Source organism: Lontra canadensis, unplaced genomic scaffold (genome assembly GCF_010015895.1).
Source record: "Lontra canadensis isolate GAN:19392208 unplaced genomic scaffold, GSC_riverotter_1.0 scaffold73, whole genome shotgun sequence".
Lineage (NCBI taxonomy): Eukaryota > Metazoa > Chordata > Mammalia > Carnivora > Mustelidae > Lontra > Lontra canadensis.
The window spans coordinates 2,089,603-2,115,703 of NW_022631067.1; the positions used below are offsets into that span (position 1 = coordinate 2,089,603).

A 26,101-nucleotide genomic window follows, 5' to 3' on the forward strand; every position below is an offset into this window, starting at 1 on the left:
GTCAGCCCAGAAGCTCCTCCGTGAGGGAACCTGTGTGCAGGGGAGCCACATCCCTTCCCTCAACACCCCCCCCCCCCCCCCCCCCCCACCCTCCACTCCCAGGAACACTCTCCCAACAGCCTTTCAAAGATAAAGGGTCATGGAGAAAAAAACAGCAGTGGGCTTGCTTCTCCCACACATGGAGACAGACCTGAAAAGTGCATGTTTTATTGCTTTGAATTGGAAAAATAGTACCAAATCTAGATGTTGCTTACACTTATCTTGGTTGTTTAAGAAATATTCCTACTACGTAGCACTTAATTACTTTGATCTCTCTTCATGCATTATCATGACATGTAACAAATTGGGCACAGTTTCCAAATGAGAAAGAGAAAAAAGCAAATCCCAGGGGACACATGTATCTTCATAACCGTATAACCTTCTAATGCAGACCGTCCTCAACTTGAACATGAGCATTCTAAAAATCCCTAAACTGCCTTCACTACGTCAGATCCGGACTCTCAAAGGTCAGCTGCACAACAGATGCGGCAGAGAGCAGGTGGCTTCCGGCAGTCCCTTGTCATACGGGTGGGGGGTGACTAAAGACCGGACAGTGGCACACATCAGGTCAGAGGGAAACCTCCTCGCTGCTCAGTGACAATGGCTTCGCCTCAGCTCACTCATGGGACTTAAACCAGTACCTGCTAAAGCACAAAGGAAGTGAAGGAGGTCATGTGACTGTTGTCTTTCCCTAAAGCCATGAAAAGGAACACAGTGTTCTAAAATCCCTTTTCTGGCAAAAACAGCTCAAGGTCAGCTTGTTTCCCAGGCTGGAAGAGAGTTGAGAGAGCACGGTCAGGTCCTGCTCTGCCCCTGGGACAGTGGCCGGGAATCCACACACCCAGTCCGCCCTCGCTGTGTCTGCCCTCACTGGCCCAGCCCTGCCCCCAACACCCCCTGCCGCCCTCTCTGACCAGAGCTGTCCCCACCCTCACAACACGGGCATCGCTGCTCGGTGGCCCCCAAGCTGGTGTGTGCTTGGCCAGCTGGCCTGGGACACTGCGCATGCCCGCTGCCAGGGACAGGTCACGACCGTGCCCCACCAACCCAGCACGCCGCCAGAGCCCTCTGCTTCTCCCAGGCACCTGCAGCATACCGGCCACGCTCGTGCCCTGGCTTCCAGTCACCAGGCTCCCTCCCGACCTCACCACCTGCCACCAGGCTCCTCCTTAGCGGCACTGTCCAGGGTGTCCAGGTCCAACTCCCCAAGACTGGCACTAGGAAGCTCACCACTGCTCACTCGGGTTCACACCTCGCTCTCTCGTGTGACTCCCAGATTTACATTCCAGGCCCCTGTCCTCTCTGAGCTCCAACCCCTCACAGTCACCATTGCACCCATTCTTGACCCAGTCCTGAGCCTAAGGCACCTCGCCCCCAGGCTGCCTCTCACACCGGAGATACCCCATCTATCCTGTGTGTAACCAGCACCCCAGGGGCGGTGAGGCTTGGAGCTGCCGTGCCCGCCCTGGGTCCCCTGACCCCATCTGAAACCCAGCTCCCAACAGGTTAATGACCACCTCCCCCTCCACGACGGGCTGCATCCCTGCTGTTTCCACGCTGTGCCTAGCGTATTGTTTTCAAAATCCATAACCAACTGTGTCATACTTCCCTTTAAGACCCTGCAAAACGTCAGAACCTTTAAGTCCCTGTGCTGCCTGACCCATGCCCGTCTCTGCCCTGCCCAGTGCTGTGGCCGCCCAGGTTCTTTCCCCATTCTTCTCTCTTACAGCCCACTCGTCCATCAGCACTCAACTCAGGGCCCGCTTCCGGAGAAGAGCCTTCCCCAAGACATCACCTGTCCCCCGACCAAGTGTAAAACAGTTTCCTCAGCCGACACCTGTTCCTGACCCCCAGAGCAGGAATCTCAAATTGTAAAACAAATGCATACAACTTCTTTAATGTTATTCTCCCCACTAGACAGCCTGTTGGCTAATCACTGGATCTCCAGAGCCCAGCGTAATCCGTGTAGTAGCTACCCAATAAGGACTGATGAGAAAACAGACAAATACAGGGACAGATGAGCTCTCTGGCAGTAAGTCCCTCCCCACAAAAAATGTACTTGCATAAAATGTACTTGCAAAAAAAAAAATGCAAGTACACTATTTACCTTTATACAGTAAAATTCTGTACATGCCTTCTGGATTTACAGTCAGGTTCAAAGGCAGGGGACTGCCAAGAAAATGAACTGAAGCTCCGTTACATGCAACAAAAACTTAAATACACCCAGAGAGACCACTGCGGTGCACCCTTGGTGAGCTGTAACATCGTACCGTGCTCATATCCGAAGTGTGTAATTGGACAAGTTTTGATGTGCACCCTCATCACTGTGAAACCCTCCCCAGAATCAAGACGCACGCCCCCTCATCCCCAAGGTCTCCTAGTGCCCCCGGAAGTGTCCCTAAGCAGACACTGATGTACCTTCCGTGACTGTAGAGCCCACTGCATTTTCTAGAATTTTATGTACACGGAATCACACAGGGTGTACTTTTTTGCCCAGCTTCTTTTCCCGGTGTGATTTTCATCCCTCTTCGAGCACTCACTTTAATAGCTGAGTATTAGATAGTACGGATATACCACACTTTATCCATTCACTGGTTGAAAAACTATTTGGACTGTGTCTGGTTCATGGCTATTAAAAATAAAGTTGCAAAAAATAAGTTTAAGAAACCAAGGTGCTATGAACATTTGTGCACAAGACTTGGTACGAGCATATTTCCATTTCTTTGAGTCAATACTTAGAAATGGGATGTCTAAGCGGCACCTGGGTGGCTCAGTCTGTTAAACAATACAGCTGTTGATTTCATCTCAGGTCATGATCTCAGCGTCACAAGATCGGGCCCCATGTGGGGCTCTGTGCTCAGCGGGGAATCTGCCTGAAAATCTCTCCCCTTCTGCCTCTGCCCCCCACTTGTGCACTCTCTTTCTCTTTCAAATAAATAAAATCTTAAAAAGAAAAAAAAAAAAGAATGGAATGGCTAAACCGCTTGGTAGATCTGTAATAGTTCGAGAAACTGACAAGCTGCTTTCCAGAGCGGTGACAGGGTTTCCCGTTCCCACCGCGGTGGATGGGGGCTTCAAGGACTCCACGTCCTCATCAACACCTGGTGTGATGAGTCTTACCCTTGAGCCCTTCCAGCAGGTGCGCAGACCGTCCCGTCCTGGCTTCAGTTTGCGTTTCCCTCATACCTAGCGCCATCGGGCATCTTTCCTGGGCTTGTCACCTGCACACCTTCTCTGGTGAAGTAGTGTCTGCTCGAGCCATTTTGTCCATTCTTTAAGTTGGGTTCTTGGTCTCCTTAGGACTGAGTGTGGAGAATCCTTACATGTCCCGAATATAAGTCCTTCATTCTTTCGTAACATTCACCAGTGAGGCCATGCAGCCTGGCATTTGCTTTATGAGACGCTTTTTAACTAATTCAAGTTCTTTCCTAGGTGTCGGGCTGGTAAGGTCATCCATCTCCTCCTGGACGTGTCCTTCCATGGAGGACATGGAAACTGTACCTTTCCTCTAGGCTGTAGGACTGACTGGCATAAAAATGTTCATCCTATCCCCGTTACCTTCTTAGCATCTGGAGAACTCGCAGTAACTCTTCACATGGGCCATCTGTGTCCTCTCGCCTTTGTCCTGATCCATCTCCGAGGTTTATCAATTTTATGGATTTTCTCAAAGAATCCAATTTTGGTTTTGTTGATTTTCTCTAGCAAATTTGTTTTCTATTTCACCGATTCCCGTTCTGTTTATTATTCTCTTTCTTCTACTACTTCCTTAGAGTTTAACTTACCCCTATTTATCTAGCTTTTTAAGTAGACAATCCATTACAGACAACAGAAGCATTAGGTGTGCGGGGAGTAGCTCACTCCCAGAATATTATTTTAACGGTTCATAAACAGACACTTAAGACTCACACACAATAAGGGCGCCTGGGTGGCTCAGTGGGTTAAGCCTCTGCCTTCGGCTCAGGTCATGATCTCAGGGTCCTGGGATCGAGCTCCGCATTGGACTCTCTGCTCAGCAGGGAGCCTGCTTCCTCCTCTCTCTCTGCCTGCCTCTCTGCCTGCTTGTGATCTCTGTCTGTCAAATAAATAAATAAAATCTTAAAAAAAAAAAAGACACACACAATAAAATACGGTTACTGTTATTATTTGAAGAACCAACCTTGGATTGCTGACACGGTAGTCACCAGACTCAGACTAAGCAAATGCGCCCTGTCAGAGGTGCGACAAATGAACTCAATAAACACCTCCGTGTGTCACCAGCTGACAGAGTGGAAGACCACTCGGTTCCGGTCTCTGTCACTTACAAGCACAGTGGTACTTTCTGGAAGTTTAGCCTTCACCACAAGCCTGTCCAGAACGTGACCACATCCGACTTAGAGAGCGTGTTTTCAGAAGAAACGAAAATGCATTAACAAACAGGAAAACTGTGACCAGAGAATGTCATGTTCCCACGAGAAGAAATCTGTGACCAGCACCAATGCTTATGACTGCCGGAGTGCGGCAGTCTCTTCAGCGCCACGGAAAAGATGACCGTGACATTACTCCAGAACTAAAGGCCTGGGACCGGGTTTTCTGTGTCCTGATGGTCTCCGGGAGGGCCACCAGAAGAGGCCATTCATCCCAGGAATGCTCCCCCAAAACTCCTGATTCTCAGGAAAAACCTCGATAACACTCTCCCTCAACATGACAACCAAGTCATAATCTCTCGGCAGGCAGCTTTTTCAGACACTCCGCGTTTCTGACAAAGGACTTCTGAATGTTTGCTAGCCACAGATGGGTACTGAAAAGTCTCTTGGAAACAAAGTATTTTACGGACAGGAAAGAGATGGGAATGCATCTTCTTGGCATGGGAACTCAGCAGTGAGTCACGCAGAAGTGAGGGAGAAAGGCCACCATGGGCCAGAGTATTTACAAATAACCAAGAACCGGAGCTTTCAAAGAGGGCGCTGCTAAGGAAAACCGCCCTGCCACAGCAAGGCTCCGTGGCAGGAAACCTCATCCAAAGCAGACCTGGAGCTGTGGATCCCCACTTCACGCTGATGCAACTTCTTACCAGCTGCAAGCGGCTCCGCGTGTCGCACTTGGGTTCTGGATGACTCGCACCATGTTTGGAGACGACATGAAGAATATTTTTGACCCCTTTTTAAAAAGCTGCTCCAAGTGTAGTAAACCTTCGAGTTCTGTACAAAACAACAACTTCATTCTCTAGCCTTGTACCCGCTACCTGTTGCCGTAGGGACGCTGTGTAACAAACCGCCACAAAACCTCAGTGGTCAGTTAGGTACTAGTACCCGTCCCTTCTGCCACACCCTTTGGCCAAAACGGATCCAAGGCAGCTTGGGACTCAAGAAGTGAGAAAACAGCCTCCATCCTTCGACGGGAGTAGCAGTCACGTCCTTCTCCACGAGACCTGGCAGCAGACAAGAGTGAAGAACTGGGGCTACTTCTGTAGGCTACCACAACCCTTCTCAAATTTGCTTTGTGCTGGAGGAGGCTGACCTCCGTGGAGGCGGACATCTGTGCATCATTGCCCCGAAGCTGTCCCCCAGCACGGTCCTAAGACCCCACTCGTGTACACTACAGTGTGAGCAACCCTCCCTACACCGTGCAGTACACAACTTACACGACCGTATGCAACGGACTTCAGTTAACTCATCTGTGAAGTGAGGAGTTTGGGCTGGATAACGTCCCGAGAATTCCTTCACACAGAGAACTCACGAATGCTTTACACTTGAGACCCACGGCTTCTCTTATGACCCCCTGGAAAAGTGACACAGAACACATACACGTGTGTGTGTGTGTGTGTGTATCTGTGTGTATGCTGTGTACACGCATGCACCTGGTCGGAGGCCAGTAGGTACGTATTTTCACACATCCCACTTATACACCACCCCCTTCCCCTTGGCCTTCAGAGTCCAGCAGACACAGCACATCCTGCACAAACAGGGCTGAGAACGACCCGTCCAGTTCATAAGACTTTCAAAAATTCAGAGCTAAAGTTAGAAATATAAACACATCAGGAAATGAACGTTCCTCACCTAACTGGGGAGAACTGATGGAGGGAAAGGTCAGAAGTCACACACAGGGGACACGGGGCCCAGGACGGGCCCCAACAGCCTCCCACTGTGCGTGGCGGCGCTCCAGGCCCTTCCCATGCAAGAAACTCTAGAAATGTGAAAGCCGAGCCTCTATCCAGCCCCTCTGGCCCCTGCGAGCCAGCAGCTGTGTACGCTCAGCAGCTGCGCGGGACCTGGCACTAAATGAGGGTCTGGAAGCCAAATCCAGGGGTCCCGGCAGCCCAGACAATGGCGGTCTGTCGGGGGAAAGGGAGGGGCCGCCAGCCCCCTCAAGTTGCAAGAATTTGCCCAGTTGTGAGAATAAGAAGAAATTCCTGGATTGGAGCGGCCTTGACGTTCGGACCCTGGCTTACAAGTTTTCTTGGACACGGCAAGGACAGTTTTTAGCGTCAGTTCGTAAAATAATCACACCTGCCACATACTGAGGACCTACCCGGTGCCTAGCGCCACCCAAAACCCTCAAGTCCACTCACTTACCCCCTTAACGACCCTATTGCCCCAGGAGCCCATTCCCTCCAGGCAGGTATCTGATCTCTGTGTTCAGGAGGAAATTAAGACTCAGAGAAATAAGAGAAGTTGCCCCAGGTCACACAGCAAATGGGTGACTCTGGGACACATACAAGGACCACCCCCTCTTAACCGTGGCTCTGGGAGGGCCCAGTGGGTCTTGGGGTCCCCTGGCAGAGGTGAGTGCCTGGAGGGACACTTTGTCTTTGCCGCCTTCTACCGACGACGACACACACGACGGCGATTCCAATCCGAAGGGGCAGAGACGGCCCTCCAGGAACAGCGTTAGACGTGTGCCCGTGTCCTTGTGCACGCTGTTTCGCATCTCAGCAGAGATGGTCACCACGGAACTCAAGGTTGGGAAGGCCCAGAGGCCCACTGAGGACTCTGTGATGCCAGAGCAAGAGTGTACCAGACCCCTCGGGGGCGTCCTCCCATGAGGACGAGAGAGAACTGGCAAAGGAGCGTCCGACCAGGGGCACCATGAGGGCAGGGCTCTCCAGAGCTCTGTGTCCTCTTCCCAGGAGTGGCTGGGCTCCCTGCAAACCAGGTAGGAGCGTGGATCCCATTCCAACAGCCCCCGTGCCCCCTTCCCTCTTGGGACCCCAGCTGAATGGCCTTCAGTGTCCACAATGTCACCCTGGACTGTGTCCTGTCCCTGTGGTCCCTCACGCCACGTGTCTGGTGTCCTGACCTGGCCTGTGACTCCTGCCTATTTCCTCCAGACCTAACGCCCCTGAGGACCCCCAGCCAGTGACCGAAGAGCACTTTGTCCCTGCCTGGAAGGTCCCCGGCCCCAGGCAGGACGCACACCTGGGTTGTCTGGAGGCCAGCCTGGGAGACGGGGGTGACATGAGGCATTCCAGAGAGGCAGTTCAGCACACTGCCAGCAACATGGGCACATCCTGTCTCTTTAAGAGAGATGTACACAGAGGTGAGGCAGGCAGCGCTCCAGGGCAGGAGGAAAGGAAGCCACTGTGGGGTGTTATTTCTATTAATAGAATGAGGTCCTGGGACAGCACCAATGCCGGACTCTCCCGGAGGACTGAGAGGTCACTGCCCGGAACAGCAGGCCAACTTGCTCCCCCCACCCCACCCCCGCACTCCCCAAACCCAAGTCAGATGACCCTGAGTGAGCGCCCGTGGGCCAGGCCAGCAGAGGCCCTGCGATGGCCCTCAGGTGGCTCTCGGCAAATCACTCTCCATGTCCCCGTCTACACTGAAGGCAGGTTTGTCTGTTTGCTGGGAATGAGCCAGCAAATGCAGTGACTTTCCTTCTGCTCTGGGCCTAAAGCCCAAACCAAGAATCGCCCTGGTGCAGGGCAGACGCAGGACTTTAAAATCACGTGCTGTGAAAGCAGATGTTCATTATTATACTGACTATTCTGGAAGCTTCGTTTCATTAGGAGGAATCTGATATAACCACTAATTCCGTCTGCAAAGTTTAAAGAAGGTTCTTAAAAACACAGTCAGGACAGACCGCGTTCTGTAAGTTTTCTCTCCAAGCGCTTTTCCCAGGCAACCAACCGGGGTTTACAAACAGTCACAGGGTGTGGGCTTTGGAATCAGACCAAGACCCCTGCCAGCACACCCCTGCCATTGCTGACCTCATCCTCGGGGCGAAGGGCCCAGGAGAAGACAAGCTCCCCACAGCGGGCACTCAGAACTGCCGTCCAGGGCCACTGACCTCACGCCCTCCCCCGGCCAGCGCCAGAAGTCCCAGCACTGATCGGAACGCAGGCCGCAAATCAATCAGGAAAAAGCCGTTTTCCTTCTACGTCTTATCCGAATCTGCTGCTTTTCTGCAGCCGGAGAAGACCACCAGGGTCTCCCAGGGGACGGTCTGAGGAACTACAGACCGTATTCTCATCCACGCGTCAGAAAAACCCTCAGGGGCTGGGCCGCTCAAACACAGGTTGCTGAAACTCCTGCACGTAGAGCTTTCTTTCTGACTTTCTGTCTTTGTTTCCTTCTGCCTCATGACGCTACTACTATTGCGGCCTCCTCCCGCACCAAATCCCCAAAGAACATGTTAGTTCTCTTATCTCCCATAGCGTCTGGCACCCTGCGAGCAAGCACATACTTAATAAGTTGACTGGGTTCAAATTTATTATGCGACCTATTATGGGTTGGATTGTGTCCCCCCAAATTCCGATGTTTAAGCCCTCACTCACCGAAGTGCAGGTCGTGACCTTATTCGGAAACAAGGTCGTGCAGATGGAACTGGTTGAGTTGAGGTCAACTGGGGGCCGGTGGTCCTCATCCAAGGACGGCGTCCTTACGAAAGGGGAGGTGAGGACACAGCAGAGACCACAGGGAACACCGTGGGGACACTGGACGTGTGCTGGACGCCCTTCCCCGGCGCCTTCCAAGGGAGCGCGGGCCTGCCTGCACCCCGATCCTGGGCCTGTGCCTCCAGGACTGGGGGAGAGCAGGTGCGTGGAGCAGCCCGCCCGGGCAAGGGTTCTGTTACAGCCCAGAACACAGATATCCGGCCCGACAGCTGAACCCAATCTAAATGCTCACATACACACCCAGGAAATCTACCAAGACAAGCGGGTCGCAGGACTGTCGACTGTGAGCACAGATGTGGATGGAGGGAAAGTCTCCCAGGAACACTTCACTGACCTGGCGTGGTCTGCGGGCTCTGGGGCCCAGGGAGAAAGAACCAGGCTCCCTGAGATGCTCTCGCTGAACCAAGCGACTCCACACGCCACATCCAGGAGCAAAACTCAAGCAACGTGTCATCATTCCCACCCCGTCGGTGCGCTCATCGGAGACGGTCCCCTCTAAAACTCGTACATCTTGGCTTCACCCTCTGATAAATAGTCTAAAAAAGGTTTGAAGCAGTAATTCATGACCTGCGGGAGCCGGACTCCCTGGATTCTGCTGCCTTCATGGGTTCCCATCCCAGGAGGGATGACGGAAGCCAGCAGCGGGAGTAGCTCAGCAAAACGTCCCAGCCGTCCCTGCAGAAAATCAAAGCACAAGAGCCCCATACGCAGAGATCCAGGAAACCGTGGAATCCCACTGAGTCTCCCCTACAGCACAGAATGTGGCAGCAGCCACAATGGAAAGGGTCTCTTTTCTGAACTGTTTGTCTACAGAGTCCATGCGCTGCCCCGCCCCGTGCCCCTGGCCTCCCACCTCAAGAAAAACAGACATGACCAAGGGGAACCCCGAAAGAAAACTTTGACAATCTGAACCAAAATGAATGTCTGCCTGGTTCTAGGCCCGTTTGACTGGCTCCAAAGTAGAACAAATGAACAAAACTCGAGAAGCACATTAGCACATGTTTTCTTAATGAAAGGCACATGGGAAACCTGAGCCTCCTCCAAACTTGCCTTCGTGCTGTGCCTTCCCCAGCCCAGGGGTCTGTCCTCAACCACGGCTCTGCCAATATGAGGCTGCGGGTGGCTCCCACCACTTGAACCAGTCGTCAGGGTGTCCATGTGGCAAACTGGGGTGAAGTTAAAGCCCTTTCGACTCCCCATGAATATTCAGTGAGGTTTCCAAATGCTCCCGTGGAAAGCGAGCCACTGTCCCGCCTGTCTGCTTTAAGGCTCACGGTACTCGGTGTGCAAGCCCCAAAAGATATCTCCGTTTAAGAAAATGCAAAAGCTCGTGAAACTTCAGAAACCCCAGTTTTTTAGAGGCAGAGATTGGCTAATATTTTACTCCAAAAACCTACCTTTGAACCGCAGAGAGTCAGGAGCTCTGACCATAATTTGTGCCCTTGGTGTGAAATTTGCAGTGGCGGAGACAGTCAGAAACAAACCCGTGGGGGCCGTGGGGCAGGGACTGGGGAGGGTGGGGGGACAGTGGCAATTGGGCTCCTGCAAGCTAAACACTGTATTTCCTCCTCATTCCCCGCTCCTTGTAGGAGGATGGAAGGAGGGCTTCAGTTTTGAAAGCAGATCTTCCTAGAATGTACAAGGAAGTGATCACTGAAGTCTGATGATCCAATCAATGCCGTTAATATGCCAAGTAACGCACACTGATGGTTTGATAGTAACATGTTTTCATCCAGGCCACGCATGACGTTTCCTAAAGCTTCCCTCTCCGTCACAGAACAGCATTTTATAGGAGCATGTTTTGGTGGACTGAGTGTGGACTGTCAGGGCCTGGCAACATCTGTCTTTTATTACCAGAGCTCCTGATATCCAGATGACAACAAAGTGTTCTGAGTGCCCTGCGAGTTGGATCGGGCTCCTCAGTCCTGTCTTAAATCATGATTTTATTGTGACATCAGCTTCGTTTACAAGCAACATTTTTATTTCCTGGACAGGCAGGCTGCTCTGCACTCTAATGCAGATTCTGTTTCCGTATGTACGGTTCAAGTAAGAAAAATGCCTGAAACTAGCGTGCATGCAAAATTCGTATTGAATAAAACCTCTTTCGACCCTTGAAAATGCAGCGCCAAGACACGCGCAAACTTCTAAGATGAAACGTTTTACTTTCTCAAGTCACCTAATGAACACTGTATTAGCAAAGAGTCCCTGCGCGGTTAGGACCAATACAACCCCATTTATAAAATTAGGGTTTTTCCCCCTAATTATGCTGTGCTTCAGCTTCTACGTTTAACCCCTTGTAAGTAACTGTTGATCTTAATATTCTGTGCTGGCCCAAAGCAGGGGTGGGAGAGGAAACTGCAGCGTTTCTGAAATGCAGGGAGACCTCGTTTTGAAAAGCCCTTCGCAGCGGCCCCCGCTTTGTCAGCCTGTGTGAGAGGAAAGCAAACTTTAATCACTCACAGAGACCGGGGTCAAGGTTCACACTGCAGCCCCGGGGAAACCACCGGCCACCAAGCCAGAAGCGGGGTCGGGGGGCCCCGGGATTCGGCTCAAAAGCAGGAATGGACCTGAAAACCAAATGGAGAACGTGAAGGCGGCCTCGCAGCGCGCCGGGGCTCCCGTGGGTCCAACGGGCGCGGGGCTCGGAGCCGGGAGTTGGCCGCGCGGAGGCCGCAGGCCGTGTCGCGGGCGGCCCCGCTCTGCATCGCCGCGTCCTCTCGGACCGCAGGGCAACCGGCCGCTGAAGCGGAGCCGCAACTCCGCGGCGAGACGGCGCCCGCAAAACTGCGGGAACAAAGCCCGGGAGGGAGCTGCGCGCGCGCCGGGGCGCGGTTCTCTGCTCGGGTCACGGAGAGGCGCGACTCCACCTCCGCGCGCGGCGCAGCCGCCGCTCCCCTTCCCCGCGGCCTCCGCGGGGCCGCTCCCCCCGGACGCGGCCGGCCCCCCGCCCCGCCGCCCCGCACACACACAATGGCGCCCCGAGCTCCCGCCGCCCGGGCCTCGCGCCGCCTGCGCGCCCCCCGCGCGGGCCGCGTTCCCGGGTCCGCGCACAAAGGAGGCGCGTGGGCTCGTCCGCGCCCCGCGCGGCCGCCAGGTGCCGGCGCCCCGCGACCCCGCGCTCGCGCGTCTCCGCGCACCCCCGGCCGCGGCAGGAACGAGGCGGGGCGCCCACCGCCCGGGGCCTGGGCGCCGCGGGGGCGCGAGCCCGGCGCCACTTACTTTCTCGATGGTCCCGGGCAGCAGGCGCTCCAGCAGCCGGCACAGGACCACCCCGTCCTTCAGAGACGCCTGCAGGAAGCCCTCCGGGTCCGCGATGGTTTTCTTGGGCGACTCCAGCACCCCCAGGGTGATGAGCCACGTAACGGTCTGCTCGGCGGAATTCATAGCGGCGGCGCGCCCGGCCTCCCCGCGCCGCGAGCCCGGCTGGGCGCCGTTCACCTCGGAGCGGCCGCGGCCCGGCCGGCTGCGCCCCCCGCCCCCCCCCGGCTCGCCCATGGACAGGCCGGCCCCGCGATTGGCTCGGGCGGCGCCGCGGTCCGGCCGGCTCGCGCTCCCTCGCGTGCGTCCTGGCCGACTGTCAAGTGCCTTTTCATTAGATGCTCATGAACCTGCGGCGGCCGCCCGGCGCCGCCCCCGCCGCCGCCTCCCGGCTCCCCGCCGCCGCCGCCGATGACATCACCGCGAGGAGAAGAAAAGACGCGGCGCCGGAGCGGCCCCGCGCCGGCCGGCCGCACACGCACCCCGCGCTCGGGCCCGCCGTGCGCCCCGCCGCGCGCCCCCGCCCCGGCCCGGCCGTGCGCGCCCACCTGCGCCGCCGTGACCTCCGCAGGCGCCGGCCGCCTTAACCGTTTGCGCCCCGCGGGCCCCGCGCTCCCCTGCGGACGCCCCGCGCGCCAGGCGGCCCTCGCGCCGCCCCTCCTCCGCCGCGCGGAGCCCCTCGCTGATTTTTTTGGATTCTCCGGGGTTTCAAGTATTAAGTGCCTCCCAGATGCTCTTTCTGATTTTCGCCAGTTTTATTTCGGGCGGGGGCGGGGCGGTGCTGACCACGAGGCGGCGGCTTCTCCGCGCCACTCCGCGGGCAGCAATCACAGAACAAACGACCGCTAGATCCTGAGCAGGTCTCTTCCCGGGCGCTGCTGCCGTCCTTGGGAACAAGGACGGACGCCCCCGCAGCGCAAGGAGGTCACGCGTGCCCCCGCGGGGAGGCCGGCTCCCGCGCGTGACCTCCGCGCCCGCTGAGCCGGTCCCCTCCGTGGGGCCAGAAAGCTAGCAGCGACCCCGCTTGAACCTGCCGGTGGCGCTTCCAGCACCGGGGGAGAAAGGTCAGGAAAGCGTTGGAGCCCGACCTGGGTCCGTGCGGCGACCCGAAGGAAGGACGGAGGACACCTGCGTCCAAACAGGTCCCTGGGCCCCACCTCAGTTGGCTGGGAGATGCTTGGCTGGGAGATGCTCGGCTGGCCATGGGGCTGTGAGCCACGGGCGGACTGGAGGAACTCGGACGTCCAGCTGTCCCACAGTGAACACGATTCTCCACGCATGCAATGACAAGCACATGTGCATATAACCAAAGGGGGGGCCGCTTCTTACAGGAAGGACAGCATAAGGGACTGTCCTGTACCTGTGTGGCCCTTTGCTCCTGCACTAGTCCCCGAGGGCATTTCGCAGTTTAAAACAGCATTAGCAGAGCTTACTATATCCCAGGCACGTTTAGTCCAGTTAATGGCAAAGGCTAGAAGCCATATAAAACTTTTAAGAAATGGAGGCTTAACTCCCTTTTCCTTTGCCTTCATTCGTCCAGAGGACTTCCATGGTGATCATGGATTGCATGGATTTCCAGCTTTGAGCTCAGCAGTTACATCTGCTTCCAAATGCAAACACACTGAAAGGGCAGCCCCATCCTCGGTGGCCACAGTCACCACTGAGCTCCCCAGATCTCTGCCAGAGCTCCCTCCTGGTATTGCATCACACCATCATCACTACAGTCATACGAGGTTTGTCTCCTTGTCCCCGTTGTCCCACACCCAAGTGGAGGAGAGACAGGACGCAACACATCACCAGTTTCTAGACAGCGTCTCTACACGTCTTCCAGTGAACAAAGCAGGTAAGTGTTCCATTAAGGTCTTTGCCCAAGGACGGTATCAACACGAGCATATTGCCCTAAAGCTAGTTGTCCCCTGAGACTCCTGTTCACTCTCATTACTGCTGAACTGAAGAAGTAGTTTAACATACAGCCATGACAATTCAAATTACATTAAATTAGGCCTGGTGCTTATAATCTGGTAAACAAGAGTGAGATTCAACTTGACTCAATCAAATAATCCTAAAGAAGGCAGCTCTAGGGAGTGGCCTTAGGTGACCAGTAACCGGGCAGCCAATTATTGTCAGAAGGGAGACCCGCTCTAATGGCTCTTAGAAGTCCCCAAGCATTTCAATGCTTTCTGGCTCCTGGTCGCATTCTTTTATTTTGGATGGATGTTTGTTTCAAAAAACTTTATTTAGAAGGGATTCCTTCTAGAAAGTAACATTGTTCGAAGCCAAGTGTTTTTTCGGAGTTTAACGAAGCTATTTTAGTATCCAAGGTGGGCATTTGGTTAGACTTAGCATTTTTCCAAATTCCGATCATAGAAGGCTCAGGCCACGGAGAAGAATCCATTGTTCTGTTGGGTGGGAGCCAATCAAGACTGCTGTCAACCAAGAATTTTGGTCCAGTCTGTGGATGCCTTTCGTGTCACCCCAGAAGAGTGTGGAGAGGCTGGCTCTCAGCACAGGCATGTGTCCTCTGGTTCCCTCCTCTCTCATGAAAGGGTTTAACCTCGCAGCCCATGAGGCCCTGTTAAGACCTCAGAGCCTTGTCCCCGGTCAGCCCCAGGGTACACCCTCAGTCAGCTGCCCCCAGGTGCCCCCTGAACTGCACCTGAGCTCAGCCGAGGGATGCTGATTGCATTGGTTGGCTCATTGGTACCTGGAGGACGGTCTCTCCCCCAACCAGAAGCCAGGCAGGCAGATGGCGATCGGCCTAGCAGTGTGTCACCGTCACTGCCTCGGAGGTGCTATGGTTGAAGTGGACCATCGCCTGGATGGAAGCCCACATGAAGGTGAAGGTCACTGGAGCCACCGTGGGTTCGTTACCGACGGCATTCGTTACCGACAGCATTCATTACCGACGGTGTTCTTTCGTTAGACAGCACCCTATTTATTGGGCATAAGGACAGTCCAATGCTAAACATGAGAGGTGCGAGGCAGGAAAAAATCGTTTAGAAACATACACGCTGAAAATTACGCAAGATTGGAAGACGTCTTACCACTACACTGTTTTATGAGCATCACGTCAACCGGAAACTTACCCCAGTCTGGGTTCCCCAGAAGCAGATCCTGAGGCCGCAGCGGGGACCGAGGAAAGTATCTGGAACACAAGCCTGGAAAGCACAGATGAAGAAAGGGACAAAGTGAAACAGGGAACGGACACAAGTGAATCAAAGGTGGGGCAGCTGGGACCCAGCTCCCCTGGGGCCTCTGAGAAGCAGAGCAGGGCAGAGGGGGCCCCCCGATCCCCCTGGCCACGGGCGGGCAAGCTAAGCTTCTTCCCTCCACACCTATCTCCCCGGACTGTGGGTCTCTGCTGGGGGGTGGCCTCCAACTCCACAGAGCCTTATGTCGTGAGAGCAGGAAGCACACGGGTCCCACGTGGACCCCTGGCCATGGTGAGCGGTGGTGGCGAGTGACAGTGAGCCCCAGTGAGCAGTGGCGGTGGGCGGTGATGGCAAGTGGCAGTGAGCAGAGCCAACGCTGCTTCTCTAGCTTGGTGCCCAACGCTGCTTCTAGATCCTGGGATACGACACCCTGTAAAAGCCATTGGTCCAACACGTGTGCTGCGTCTTGGAGGAGAGGTCTCTAGCCTGAGGAAGTCACCACCAAGCGGGATTCCTGCAGGCCCCTATCCGGTGAGAAGAACTGCTTCTCCCCTCAGACCGGGGGTCCTGATGTCACCAGCTCGCCACCAAGCAGCTGGTGTTACCGAGCAGCGGGTTTGAATTTGCTGGCACCGGGGGCAGCCGGGTCAGTGTGGGTGAGAGGGAGTCCCTGCTGTAGACCTCTTGCCTACCTCTGTCCCTGCCGCTGTGGCCGCAGGGCTGGCAGGCGAGGCCCGGGCTGCTGCCCTGGTGACAGATGCCGTTGGCGTGCCTGCTCGCTGGGCTCCCCTTCCTCCCTGATGCTCTCTGGAGACCGAGGCAGGAGTCTAGACCTACAGCACCCCTCTGCCTCCTTGTAAGGCCCACCCAGCCCTTCCCCAGGGCCCTCCTCCCCCAGGTGGAGCCCTGCCGCCCCTCCTGTCCACCGTGTGCACCTGCTCAAGAGGACAGGGGCCAGCTCAAAGCTTCACCAGCCCAAGGGCTTCTCCTCCCCTTGTCCTGTCGCCCGCCCTGGAGCTGGACGGGAGCGGGGCAACAGTCCATAGGGCCTTTTGTGGTTCACACCAAGTTAGCAATGTCATAGGTGCAAGCTGAGTGGCTTCCGGGAACCCGGCCGATGGAGGCAGATGACTTGGAAGTCTGGGCTGTTTGTGTCAACAGCTTACTGGTGACCTCCCCTGCTCCCGCCCCAGCCCAGCCCACCCTGCCCTGCGGGATGACTGGCAGCCCTGTGGGCTCCTGGGACGGTCTTCCAGACCACCCCAGAACGTCTCCTCGGACACCCTCGCTAGGGGGCTCTAGCTGCCTCAGGGAGGAGCACGCTCTGGTTCTCCCCACGTGGGCCGTGCTGCACCTCCACTCCCCGAGACCCTCCACACTGCCCCGCCTACTCCCTCACTGCCGCCCAGCAGGAGGAGTCACCCCTATCTGGACTGAGGGCCAGCTCTGAGCACGAGCATGCTAGTCCTGAGACAGAGGCCCCCATCAGAGCCCAGTCCCCAGCCTTACTTGCCTCTCCCACCCCACCCAGCTACCCGCCCTCCTAGGCAGGGGGAGCTCAGCTCAGACCCACAGCCCCTCTGATGAACGAGCCTTCCTCCAACAGCTGCTGTGGTGTCCCCTCCAGGCCTGCTGATGCTTGCCCAGTTGCTGGTCTAGAGGCGCTGAGTGAAGACAACCCCCATGCCACACCACAGGGCCTTTGCACACCCCAGGAAGGCTGCACTTCCCTAGCAAAGGAGAGGGACCATTTCTCTTGGCTTGGAGAGATCAGGAAATCGGGAGCCCAAGTTTCTCAAAACCTCCACTCAAGGCCCCCCTTCCAGGTCCCAGGGACTCTTTCGTCCCAACTCAGCCCTGGACTCAGTCCCAGAGGTCTGCCCTGGTGGGGTCTCCCCAGCTTTGTCGACTGGCCACATGTGCGACAAGGGCTGAGCGCTCTCATGGCAGGGGTGGGTGATTTCTCACACTGCGAGGGGGGCTTCTGCGGGTGAGCTCCCTAAACTGTCACTGTCTTTCTCCTGAGACTCCCCTGCCACACAGCGGACTTCACAGTCCTCACAAATGTCACTGCTCCATATCCTTCAGGCACTGGGCTGGTTCCACACGCTAATGCTGCCCTTGCCCCTGCTCTGCACTCCCATTCAGCACAGATGGGACAGTTGTCGTCGTCGTCGTCATCGTGAGGCTCGGAAGGGGGGAGGGGTTAGCCCCCTTCACGTAGCACGAGCAACAGGGTCTGTGACTGTTCATTCCACGTGCCAACTCCGCTGGGCCACAGAGCGCCCAAATAGTTGGTTGAACATTATTCTGGGCGTGTCTGTGAGGGTAGTTTTGGCTGAGATTAACATTTGAATCAGTAGACTGAGCAAAGCCAGTGCCCTCCCCCAACATGGGTGGGCCTCACCTAACCAGTCGCAGGCCCGAACAGACCACAAATACCAACCCTCTCTCCTGAGTAAGGGAAACTCCTGCAGCAGACGCCTTCTGACTACAACATCGACTCCGCCCGAAGCTCCAGGCTGCAGGCCCACCTACAGAGTGGACTGACCAGCCTCCATAGTCCTATGGGCCCGTTGCTTGGGGTCAGTCCCCTTACACGTGTCTTACTGGTTGTGTTTCTCTGGAGAACCGTTACAGCGTCCTGCAGCTGGGCCATCTGGCTGGTGAGCGATGCGAGTGCGGATTCCCAGACTGTGCGTCTGCTTCCCAAGGTCCCTTCTGAAGTCACCTGCCTTTGTGTGGGCTTTGCAAACGCAAACCCTAGGACAGGGCTTCAGTCCTGGAGGCGTATTTGGGGGTTGAGCCCAAGAAGCACAAAGGAGGAAGCGGGGGAGGTGAGGGAGGGAGGGAGACAGTCTGCAACAAAGGGTGCACTCAGGAGTGGGAGCCACAGCAGGAACCCTCTAGGGGCCCAGCAATAGTCTCCTGGGCTGACCCAACAAGACACCATGACCCAGGGGACTTAGAAGCCGCAGAAACTATCTCTGGCAGAAGCCCCACGTTGGAGGGGGGAGGGGAGCAGAGGGGAGGAGGTTGGCCCCTGAGGCTGTAGGAGATCCATTCCAGGCCATGCTCCCAGCTCCCGGGGGTGGCTGACAACCCGTAGCGTTCTTTCCATGGCGTACAGGGACATTGCGTGGACCTCTGTGTCTGCCCTTACACGGCGTTCTCTCCCTTTCTGTCAGCTCCCAAATTTCCCTCTTTTTGTAAGAACACCAGTCCCTGGACCAGGGGCCTTCTTAACCCAGAATGACCTCACCTTCATTTGATGACATCTGCAGTAACCCTATTTCCAAATAAGGTCACATCCACAAAGTACAAAAAATTAGGACTTAAAATATCTTTCTGGGGGACATGATTCAACCCACAATAGGGACTTGTGAGTAAACCACCAAGACCTGCCTCAAAGACGCCCCAGCAGAGGACAGGTGCCCACTGCCTCCCACAGGCCACGAGAACGAATGTGGAGTCTCGGGTTCTCTCTGTTCGTGGTGCTCGAGACCCACTGTGGCTCTGGTGGTGTCATCCTCACCCGTCGGTCAGGAGCTCACCCGTCACCATCTATGTGTTTCCACACCCATCAGACATGACATCTCACATGGCGTTGCTGTAACCCGATAGTCAATCCCTCTGGTCCTGTCAGCTGGGTTCCACACAGGTGCCCAGAACAGAGCCCCCCCAGGGTAGGTGCCCAGCAGCACAAGTCGGTGCCCAGCATCCTTCCAAGGAGACCAGCAAGGTCGGTAAGTGCCATCATGAGCTCAGAAGCTTCCTAATGTCTCTGTTTCACGTTTGTTGGGAGACATTTCTGCATGAGTTGCTCACCTTTCTAGGAGCTGGGCAGAGGTGATGACAGCTTTTGCTCTGACTGTCCTTTCTAGAGTGTTTTGGAGCAAACGGTCTTCAAAGACAGAGACATCAACCCTCCCCCACCACAGGCAGAGGTGGAGGACACATTTGCTTGCTGACCTACAGACTGAAAATAACGTCTCCTGGGGGACAGTTTGGGCCAGGTTACTGGCCATCCATGTAAAGGTTGGGGTTTGCTAAGTTTGGGTTGTGCGGTGGTGTCACAAACCTGCCATGTGCACAGCCCCCCACCCCCGGGGCCCACCCTTGCATTGCCTTGAGCTTGGGAGCAAAACTGGGGCCCATGCTGCCTGTTCAGCAGTGGTCACACAGTCCCTGGTGTCCAACCACGAACTCTATTAGCTTCCAAGCAGGCTAAACTCCCAGACCCACAATGGTCCTTCATAACAGCAGTCCTCACTTCCCAGGATGAATGATTGGTGACTTTCTTCTTTCTGAACATGGCTTTCGGGGGTTCCCTTAGTTTTAGTGGGAAGAGCTCCTTCTTCATTGCCTCCAAGGAGACTTGTAATCTCCCTTTTGATTTCCTCTCCAAATATTTATCTAAGAATATGTTTCTTAATTACCAAGTAATTGAGACTTTGTTGGCCATTGAATGTGATTAGAAATCTCTGTTTCCTGAAGTTGGCTAAAGACTGTTGACTGATCCATGATCGTACATATGAAAAAATACACACACTCTGCTCAAGAGGTCATATACTTGTATTTACTGTGTGCGGGTTTTGTGCTTTTTTAAAATAACTTTTTATTCCAAAGTCATTTTGGAAGCACAGTGGGTTTCATAACTTGTATGGGGAGCTCCCATGCGGACCTCGGCCAGCTCCCTCCAGGGACAGGGCCCCAAAGCGTGTCTCCTTGTGGCATGGCTGGGGTGCTGTTCAGCAAACCTCGGACACCACTCGGGGCTTAGCAACACTTCCATATACTTCCGCACGTTCCGTCACACACATGTGCTCTGCATCAGCTAGACACGCCCAAGGCTCTGAGACGCAGGTGGTAAGTGAAGTTTCCCAAAAATGTAAATCCTTGTAACATGTCATCGATGACATTCAATGGACAGGTTAGTTGAAAACTTTTTTCTTTGTCACACGTGAAGACTTAAGTTAATTCATATGGTTCCTCTTTCTCTGATGACTTCTTTTATCCTGAATATCAGCTTGTCTGGTTGGAAAACACCCATTTCCACTCCAGTTTTCCTCTTCCTCGTGCCCGGATCCTCATTTCCAACCTCACGTCATCACCTGGAGTTACAACGTGTAAAGAACATAAAATGGCTTTCCTTTCTAGGGTTCTTTGCCTGTGTCTGGTTGGTTGGGTGGGTTTTTTTGTTTGTGTTTTGTTTTGTTTTGTTTTTTAAGATTTTATTTATTTGCGAAACAGAGAGACAGAGAGTGAGCACAAGCAGGGGGAGCAGCAGAGGGACAGGGAGAAGCAGGCTCCTTGCTGAGCAGGGAGCCCGACACAGGGCTTGATCCCAGGACCCCGGGATCATGACCTGAGCCGAAGGCAGAGGCTTTAACCCACTGACCAACCCAGGCGCCCGCGCCCGGTTGGTTGGTTTTTTAGAAACATACCTTATGGGGTGCCTGGGTGGCTCAGTGGTTTAAAGCCTCTGCCTTCGGCTCAGGTCATGATCCCAGGGTCCTGGGATCAAGCCCCAAATTGGGCTCTCTGCTCAGCAGGGAGCCTGCTTCCCTCTCTCTTTCTGCCTGCCTCTCTGCCTACTTGTGATCTCTGTCAAATAAATAAATAAATAAAATCTTAAAAAAAAAGAAAACAAAAAAATATATTAAAAAACTTGCTTTACTTAAAAAATAGTCATTCTGCTTTAAGTAAAATTTATTCATTTTACATTGATGTTTTCTATTTTTCTTCTCTGTGGTTTTAAATTGCTCTGGTTTGCAGGAAAAAAAGATTTGTTCAAATCAATCTCTGTTCCATTTTTTATCTCTTTTTAAAATTTAAAAATTGAATCATAATCTTCCATTTAACAAATGGTTATCCTTCCTTCCTTAGTTGGTGGTCAGACACAGATTTCCACATTGAAAAGTCAGAGTCCACAACAGCATGGGCTCTCCCTTCCTCCTGCTGGCCATCTGCACTCTAAGGGCGGCTTCTGGAATGTTCTCGTCTCTCCTCATCAACCCTCAGGCCACCCCTGCCCGAGGCCCCTTTATCACCCCAAACTCCTATGCTCTGCAATCAGTTAGTTTAAAAAGAATTAGCATTTTATTTGTAGAATAGACTTCTGCGAGTTTTTACTTAGCACTGATATTGCACTCAGCCTTGGCTTGGTGTGTTCTTGGTGTCGGGTCTCTGGTCTGTAGCTCTGGGGGAGCCGTGTTTGTAAACACGCTTTCACCACCCCGACCAGTGCAGGCGTGTTGGCGGGGCAGACTTCCAGGGCTGCAGTCCCCTGACCCTCGCTGTCTCCCAGCCTTAGGTGCAGGTGGAGGTCCTGGACGACTTTGGCGCTGGTGTTCTTTGTAGATAACCTGTTCTTTCAGTCGAGAAACCTGTAGGATCTTCTCCTTAGTGTGAGAGATCACCACCTGCATCAGGATATGATCAGGACACGTTTGTGTGTGCACGCATGTGTGCACGCGTGTGCCCTGTGTGTGCAAGTGTGACCGTGTTCGTGCACGTGTGTGCATGTGTGTGACCATGTGTGCAAGCATGCATCTGTGACGTGTGTGTGTGCACATGCCCGCTGGCTGTGTGTGCGTGCTTGTGTGTGCACGTGCGTGTGCCTGCACACAAGTTTATCACCATCCTTGCCTGGGACTCCATGAGCCTCCTCCGACTCCTGGCTCCTGCTCTCTTCAGTGGAGGGAGCCTTCGACGTCTTGGGTTTAATTCTTGTCCGTCTCTTCTTACCGTCCTGGAGCCCCTGTTCGTCTCTGGCAGGTTCTTCCAGCTGCTTCCTTCCCGTCGTGAGTTCTCCGTCCTCTGACCCTGCGCTCTGCCGCAGGTCTCCCCGCCTCTGCTCAGGGCCAGTGCGGCCGTCACCGCTTTCTTTGCACTGCAGGATGTCTTCTCTCCTGTCGCAGTTTAAACGTGAGTGTGTTTTGTTTTTTGTTTATTATGTTAGGGAGGAAAGTGCACTTCGAGAGGAAAAATACCCTCTTTGACAGTAAGTGGCGTTGCAGTGGTGACAATGGCCGTTCCACTATTTACGGCTCTGGGAGAGGTGAATGGGGACCCACAGAGACCCGGGCCTCGGCACCCTCCTGTCTCCCATCCCAGCGGCTCAGACCCTTGCCCCACAGCCCCTTCCTTCCAGAACACGCGAGCTCAGCCTGCCCATCGCAGCATAGTCCTGCCCCGTCCTCCGACGGCTTCCTGCTGCCCGCCTTCCCTGTCTGTTCTGTCCTCTCCACGGCCACCCTCTGCTGACAAATTCTCAGCCCCCCCCACACCTACCCCTGCTCACCCCCAGCCCCAGCCCCCACAGCCTGTCTTCTCCTGGGGTCCCCATCTGCTGGGTCCTCACCCCTGCACGCAGACCTCTGGAAACACACCTCCGAACCAGGAGGCAAGCATGCTCCCCGAGGAGCACGGCGACGAGCACGGCTACAGCTGCTGGCCCCGCCTGCCCTCCTGGCCTCACCAGGGCTGCTGGGCAAGGACCCCTGCTCCCTTCTGACTTCCAGCGCAGGCCTGACCCTGAGGCTCTGCACAGGCTTTCACACCGGCCTCACCAGCGTGGGGTTAAGAAGCTCTTTGAGAACCCGGAGAAGCTGAGCGAGCTTTCCCAGGAGGCCGGGGGTTCAGAGGGCTCTCGGACTCCCCAGAGCGCGTCCCCGGTGACGGCGGAGTGAGACCTGCCGGCTCAAGTGCAAGTGTGAGCAGAAGACAGCACCCGACATGTCAAGTGGCCAAGCAGAGCTGCTATAAAAAAAGCAATCAGCGTTTGAAGAGTAAACTGTTTCAGTGATTTTGGATTGTGGAAGTCATAATAAGGCACAATAGGGATTCTGGGAAACAAAACGTTTTACAAATCTGTGTTTAGGGGCGCCTGGGGGCTCAGTCAGTGAGGTGTCTGCCTTCAGCTCAGGTCATGGTCTCAGGGTCCTGGGCTCGAGCCCCGCATCAGGCTCTCCTGCTCGGTGGGGAGCCTGCTTCTCCCTCTCTCTCTGCCCCTCCCCCGCTCGCGCTCTCTCACTCTCTGTCAAATAAATAAATAAAATCTTTTTAAAAAAAATGCAAGCTGTATTTTTTTACCTATATTCTCTGCAAAACTTAAAAATTTTTTCTGTTGGAGAAGTACGTCTTGAAAAAGAACAGAGATACCAGCAAATCAGTTGTTGATGTAATTAGTTGCCTGCCATATCTTATACTGGGGCAGCAAAATCAATCTTAAATTATTTTTTTTTGTTTTATAAACTGCTTCATCCATTTGGATGTAAAAGGATGCCCTTTTCATTGTCTCGTTTCCTGTTCTTTTGATTTACTCCAGAAAACCGGAACATCAAATGAATTATGGAACCCAATCTCTAGAAGCCACAAATTACCGAAAACAGAGATGTCTTAGGGAACAAGGCCATGTGGGCTTGTCCAAGCACTAAATTTAATCATGATTCTGCCTGGACCGTCAGGGTCCAGGGACGAGAAGCCTCACTCCCCACTGAACAACTTCTGGCTGAGGGGGTTCTCTGGTCTCAAGGAAAAGGATTAGACATGAAGGCAATAAAGTAAAATGTGGGTTCAGAGGAGAGCTAAGGATGGGGCGCCTGGGGGCTCAGTCATTAAGCATCTGCCTTCGGGTGCTGGGATCAAGCCCCACGTCAGGCTCCCTGCTCAGCGGGGAGCCTGCTTCTCCCTGTCCCCCTCCCCCTGTTGTGTTCCCTCTCTCGCTGTGTCTCTCTCTGTCAAAGGAACAGATACAAACTTCAGAAAAAAAAAGAGTTAAGGAAATAAGGGCTGGACTGAGGAGCCAGTAGAAAAGCAGCCCGTGGCGAGGGTTAGCAAGGAAGGCGGGAAGAGACAGAAGGCCGGCTCGGGGTGCCCATGAAACGAGCACGCGGGAACCGAGCACGTGCAGACCAGAGGTGATCTAGAAGCAAGGGGTGCGGGTGAGGAAGTGCATCGAATGAAGAAAAGTAACACACACACGTGCTGCCGCAGCAACAGCATTTATTACTGTGGGAAGCGGGAGGCTCACCCTCTGTTCGGTGAGCGAGAGCGGCAACTTCCTCGATGGCCGTGGCCTCAGCGAGCGGGCACACGTGTACGAAACACACAGAGACAACAGAAAGCCAGAGGCGCGGATACGACGGCCGTCCCCACGCACCTGCAGAAGGGCAGAAGGGGCGGCGGGGACAGCGCTGAGAACGGGAGGAGTCTGCTCCCGGACCTGCACGCTTCCGAGGCGGGAAGACAGCGCAGGCGTTTCCCAGGCTGGGAGGGGACCGCCTGGACCCACGGGCCGGGCGGCACTGATCCTGCAAAGGAGCACACCTGTCCTGTCACCTGCGTCCGTGCTTCTGCTCCCGCCCACTCAGCCTGCGGGGCCACGGGCCCTGTGCACCTCAGCTCTCCCTCGCCTGCTGCCCCCAGCTGCCTCCCGCGGCGGGCATGCACACGCAGGGCCCCGGAGGCGGGGTTGGGGGGCGCTGTCCCCGACACCCCTCCCCCCGGCACAGGCTGCTGGCTCTGCCTTCTGCCTGCCCCCACACTCCCAAAGCAAGCCCTCCACAGCCATCCGCAGGGTCCAGAGGGCTCAGCTCTGGGTTCGAGGCAGTGTCGTCAGAGCCCCTGAGAGGCCAGTGGCCTGGTGCCCCCTCCCTGTGGCGGTAAGGGTCACGTTCAGCAAGGCTTTCCTGAACTTCCCATTCTCAGAGCCCAACCTCTCCCTTGTTTCTCCCAAACCTCGCAGCAGAACCCCCCACAGGATTGCCCTGAAACCTCAGCACCCTTTGCCTCGGTGGGCCCCAGATATCTCATTTTCAGCAATGGTTCTCTGGACTAAACTGCACCTGTCCAAACAGCCAGCGCGACTTCTGTTCCCCTGTTGGGACCCTGGCTGGCATGGGAGCCTGGGGAGGATCAGCCTCTCGGAGCCAGCAAGAAAGGACGTAGGAGCAGAGGAAAGTCTGAGTCACGTTAGGAGGCAAGCGTGGGGCGTGGGGAATCAGCCCACTAGAAAGTCATTAAGCCACAGGAAGAACCAGGCGAGCAGAAACGGTGTTAAACAACAAAGTTATTCACATGCTTGTTACAGAAGGAAGACAGCATTCAGGGAACCGCTGGGAAGGTTTCGGAGGGGCCAGAGATCACAGCCAAGTCCAAGTGCGCCAAGGGTGGGTGCGGAGTCATACCAAGCAGGTGCGGTCGCTGGGCTCAGAGATCCTAGGAGGACGCATGAGGGCCACGGGGCGGTCTTCTGCCAGTGGACCCCCCAAGACATGATATAGGAGTGAGGGACAAGGGATTCAATCCCATATCAAGGCTGGGGACTTTCGCTAAGCTGACCCCACAGGATGCTTTTTAAAACTGGACGAGACAGGTTAAGGGCAGAGCCCAAGCTCGGGGACTGATCAGAAAGAGGAGTCAGAGCAGCCTGCACCAGGGCTGGTCAGGGGAGAGCGTCCTCAACCGAGAAATGCTCGGTGCAGCCCTCGGGAGACACCGCGAATGACGGTAATCCCTTGGCCCGTATCCCGGCACCACAGGAGCAGAGGGACCGCCTCGAGCCCCCCGCCCCAGGTGTGATATCGGAGTGTGCAAGGCCCTTGGCTCCCCGGGAACCAGCACTGCTGGAACGCCACTCCAACCTGACACAGACCCGCTCATGGGGTGTCTACCCGCCCCACGCCCCATGCTTTGGTCGGCGAGGGGTTCGCCAAGCGACCCCAGACGGGCATTTCCATCGTGTCTTGAGTGCGGGCGGAGCAAGAGGCCC

General features: G+C 55.1%; 1 protein-coding gene and 1 pseudogene across 2 annotated transcripts in view; one reads left to right on the forward strand and one right to left on the reverse strand.

Moving 5' to 3' along the window:
• The window catches only part of ARHGEF7 (Rho guanine nucleotide exchange factor 7), a 121,819-nt gene extending 109,238 nt beyond the window's left edge, over window positions 1-12,581 (reverse strand). Inside the window, exon 1 of one of the 2 annotated variants that reach the window (XM_032881028.1) lies at window positions 12,134-12,581. In XM_032881028.1, coding sequence (XP_032736919.1) covers window positions 12,134-12,409 — 276 coding nt within the window. In that variant the 5' untranslated portion in view covers window positions 12,410-12,581. The remainder of the gene's footprint in view (window positions 1-12,133) is intronic. The other variant, XM_032881029.1, reaches the window with a different exon arrangement.
• A 9,310-nt stretch (window positions 12,582-21,891) lies between these two features.
• Window positions 21,892-23,018, forward strand: LOC116881288 (annotated as a pseudogene).
• Window positions 23,019-26,101: the final 3,083 nt, after the last annotated feature.